General features: G+C 37.3%; 1 protein-coding gene across 1 annotated transcript; it reads right to left on the bottom strand.

Moving 5' to 3' along the window:
* Positions 1–785: 785 nt before the first annotated feature.
* Positions 786–2199, bottom strand: LOC144438977 (mth938 domain-containing protein-like). Its single transcript, XM_078128209.1, has 2 exons — positions 1929–2199; positions 786–1606 (listed from the first exon to the last, which is right to left on the bottom strand). Exon 2 carries the CDS (start codon positions 1574–1576, stop codon positions 1205–1207), a length of 372 nt encoding a protein of 123 aa, XP_077984335.1. The 5' UTR covers positions 1577–1606; positions 1929–2199; the 3' UTR covers positions 786–1204.
* Positions 2200–3913: the final 1714 nt, after the last annotated feature.

The raw sequence follows: 3913 nt of genomic DNA, 5'->3' as shown, positions 1-3913 counted from the left end.
ATGTAATATATCCCATAGTCACTATATACATGTACATGTAATATAGCCCATAGTCAACTATATACATGTAATATAGCCCATAGTTACTATATACATGTAATATAGCCCATAGTCAACTATATACATGTAATATAGCCAATAGTCAACTATATACATGTAATATAGCCCATAGTCAACTATATACGTGTAATATATCCCATAGTCACTATATACATGTAATATAGCCCATAGTCACTATATTCATGTAATATAGCCCATAGTCACTATATACGTGTAATATAGCCCATAGTCAACTATATACATGTAATATATCCCATAGTCACTATATACATGTAATATAGCCCAGTCAACTATATACAGGTAATATAGCCCATAGTCAACTATATACATGTAATATAGCCCATAGTCAACTATATACATGTAATATAGCCCATAGTCATCTCTATACGTATAATATAGCCCATAGTCACTATATTCATGTAATATAGCCCATAGTCAACTATATACATGTAATATAGCCCATAGTCAACTATATACATGTAATATAGCCCACAGTCAATTATATACATGTAATATAGCCCATAGTCATCTATATACGTGTAATATAGCCCATAGTCAACTATATACAATCGGCCTGACACAAGGACAGATTTTACCTCACTTTATACATTTCCTACTCGTTTGTTCTATATCTTTGACTGAATGGTATCTATGACAACACATCATTATCACATCACTAATCTAAAACATACGCAGACACAGGGTTGGTATATTTATTCCTTTATTCATGATATATATTCAACGAAACACGTTGTTACAACGTTGTAATCCCTATCTTTGTATCACAATGGCAGGTGTGCCATACTTGTTATGTATTACATTTTTGAAAAAGAAAAATATCAGGTAAATGTACGCAAGACATTAATTTTGGCTGCAGCGTTTGTGCTAGGAGTACATATAGTGTAAACGAATACACTGCAATTGAAAAATCTGATTTACTATTTTACCATTGTTTTACTACTGTAGACTTCGAACTTTGACCCGATGTATCAATTTGTGACCAATTCCATCAAATCTAAACCCACTACTCTATTCTATGTCAGCAGCTTATCTCATTACACATTCAATCCAGTAAAATCACAGATAAATATCAAAATCGTCTCAGCTAAAAAAAATTGCACCCCAGAAAGTAATACTAAGTGTTTTAACAGGTACTGTGAAAAATGGCACCAACTCTGCCGCCACCACCACCCTTGACCAAACTGTTATACTTTTCAACTGCTTTCTCGGTCTGCAAAACCAAGGCCTCAATGTTCTGTTCTTTTATGTAATCTAACGTTTCCTTAGGAACGCCAAGTTTTTCTTCCATTCCGATTCCAATCACCAAAACATCTACCCCCTTCTCGACGATTTCTTTCAAATCTGTCGGTTGTACTCCAGGGGTGTGTCGAGTTCCCGTCTCTCTCCAGTCCCATGTACGACTACCACCTGGCCAAGTTTTGCAGTCTTTGTACGTGTCATTCAATCCAACTTTCATGATTCCCCACGAAATGTCTTTTACTTCAGGAGATCCCATATCGTATACGTAGTGCTCAGTCAAGAAAGCCTAAAGAAAGAAATCGGAACAAAGTGATGCAGAGGCTGCTGAGCTAAGTTATTCTCAACAAAAGTACACAATACACACTGTCTGTCAGTCAAATCAATGCATTGATAACAACTAGTGGAAAGCATGGTGACTTGTCCAAGCCCGAGTTCCAAGTCCTCCCACATGTCCCATGTATCTCCAAATAAATACATCCATGGTCCTCCATACAAGTTAAAACCTTCTGCGATGGCATTCAACTTTTGACTCACAAAAATATTCATTGAAGACCCCTTGGCCCTTTAACGCCACCACGCACCATCACTCACTGCATCACACAGTTTACCTTTTAGTAAAATCTACCCGTCACTTTACAACACAGTATACTTTTATACTGCCCACTATCTTACATCAGCAAAAGAACAAACGTTTGGACCACAGTCACTTGTGAGCTAATATTCCATTCCAGGATGGTAATAGTCTATTCCGTAACAGTCATTTGTAACGGTATTTTTCGAATATCATACATAACTAAATTAACGTCATTATTTTGTATTGTGATCATCCTAGACTAGAATATTACCATCCTGGAATGGAGTATTAGCTCACAGGGGACTGTGGTTTGAACATAATTGTCCTAGATATGCAGCGCCCTCACACAGCTGAATAGAACAAATCTAATTGTTATTATTGATATGCACTGTTAAACCCTGGTTAAAATGAGGTGGATAGCTTCGATATGACATGGATATTTGGAGTCGATATGCAACGTATATATTCTACATGTGTGAAAAATTGTTGCTTTGTTTACCAAGGTCATGCAGCAAAAAAACACCAAAAAAAACATCCATTTCCGGTATAAAGGTCACGCATATGAAGCTAAGGTCAGCGTTACTTCACGCCAAAGAAAACAGCGTGTGTTTACAAGAGAAGCCCACGAGGTAAAGTAGCAAACCTGCTATCTTTAAGCGATCGTTGGGGTTCTCCAAATAACCGAACGGATATTTAAATGGTGTCAGATGTTGTTGTAGATGTACATTTAGTGTTCAGCTGAAAAGCTAAAGGCGGACCTTTAATTAAATCGTAGGTGACAGCTGTGGTGTATCCATCCAACAGTGAACTGTGAAGACGGCCATAAGACATCTGAGGGGTTTCGCATCAATCGTCGAAGGATAGTATTTCTACTGCATAAAAGATACTATCCGCCACGTCCACATATATGATAGCATAAATGACCAGCAACATCATGACAAATTAATGCCTTGTAAATAATTAGTGTCTGCCTTTCTATCTCCATGGTCTGTTGTAGTCAATGTTATTGAACTAAACATCCAACTTCAATCTTGAAGATTTTTCGAGTTTGCAGAGAAACAAAAACCAGCTGTACATTTATATATCTATATTTGTAACTGCTTTGTTATCATCTTTAAACCTTGCAAGATACTTTTACAGCATTTGTAACCATGGAAACAAAAGATGATAACAAGAAGTCTTCACCCAAGCCAATCTTAGTGTCCAAGAAGTTCAAAGTTGAAATTATTCGTGAATATGAACAGAAAGAAAATGTGAGTGAGGATATATGTGATTTGGAGATGGATTGTCAGAATGAAACTGATTACATGGAAGAACTGATGAAAAAGAGATGCGAAAAAGCTGGCCATGTACAGAGGAATTACAAAAAGCCAAAAGTTGTCATAGAAATTGATTTAGAAGAGGAAGTTCAGGTTGCTGAAAGTACAACAAATACCACTAAAAAGTCAACACAGGAACTAGCAAAGGGTACAGAGTTGAAAAAAGCCACACCTGTTCAACAAATAACACCTAAGAAAAAAGCCAAGGTAAAGTATACTGATCCCAAGACAAAGCGTAAGAAAAGAAAAAGATCAGTACAAGATGATTATATTGATCTACGGAGTAGTAGCAGTGAGAGTGGAGATGAACTTGGAAAAAGTGATGAAGAATTTGTGCCATCATGGTCTGACTGGGCTGGTAGTGGTGGCAAGCATGATGGCTTGATAGACCATCCACGGCCTAGAAGGAGAGCTGCACAGAATGTAGCAGCAAAAATGAAGCCATGGTGGGAGAGGCTCTCAGATGATGAAGATGGTTCTAAAGCAAAAGATGAAAAACAACAGAAAGAGATACTACAAAGAGATGTAGCTGAAAAGAAGGAAAACCTAGAGCAGGATGCAAGGAGAGGAGAAGATGATAATGATAAAGGGGAAAAGAGAAAGGAGGGGGAAGCAGTTGAGAACCCAAGTAGTGAATATGAAGTTGAAACGGATGAAGAGAGCGAGGAAATTAGTGATGATGCTGATGATCCAAAAGCCA

This window comes from Glandiceps talaboti, chromosome 8 (genome assembly GCF_964340395.1).
Source record: "Glandiceps talaboti chromosome 8, keGlaTala1.1, whole genome shotgun sequence".
Classification (NCBI taxonomy): domain Eukaryota; kingdom Metazoa; phylum Hemichordata; class Enteropneusta; family Spengelidae; genus Glandiceps; species Glandiceps talaboti.
This window is presented reverse-complemented; position numbering and strand designations above follow the sequence as displayed.

Bases quoted from the DNA above. Each gene is read 5' to 3' on its own strand.
- LOC144438977 (XM_078128209.1), bottom strand. From the start codon at position 1,576: ATGGGATCTCCTGAAGTAAAAGACATTTCGTGGGGAATCATGAAAGTT.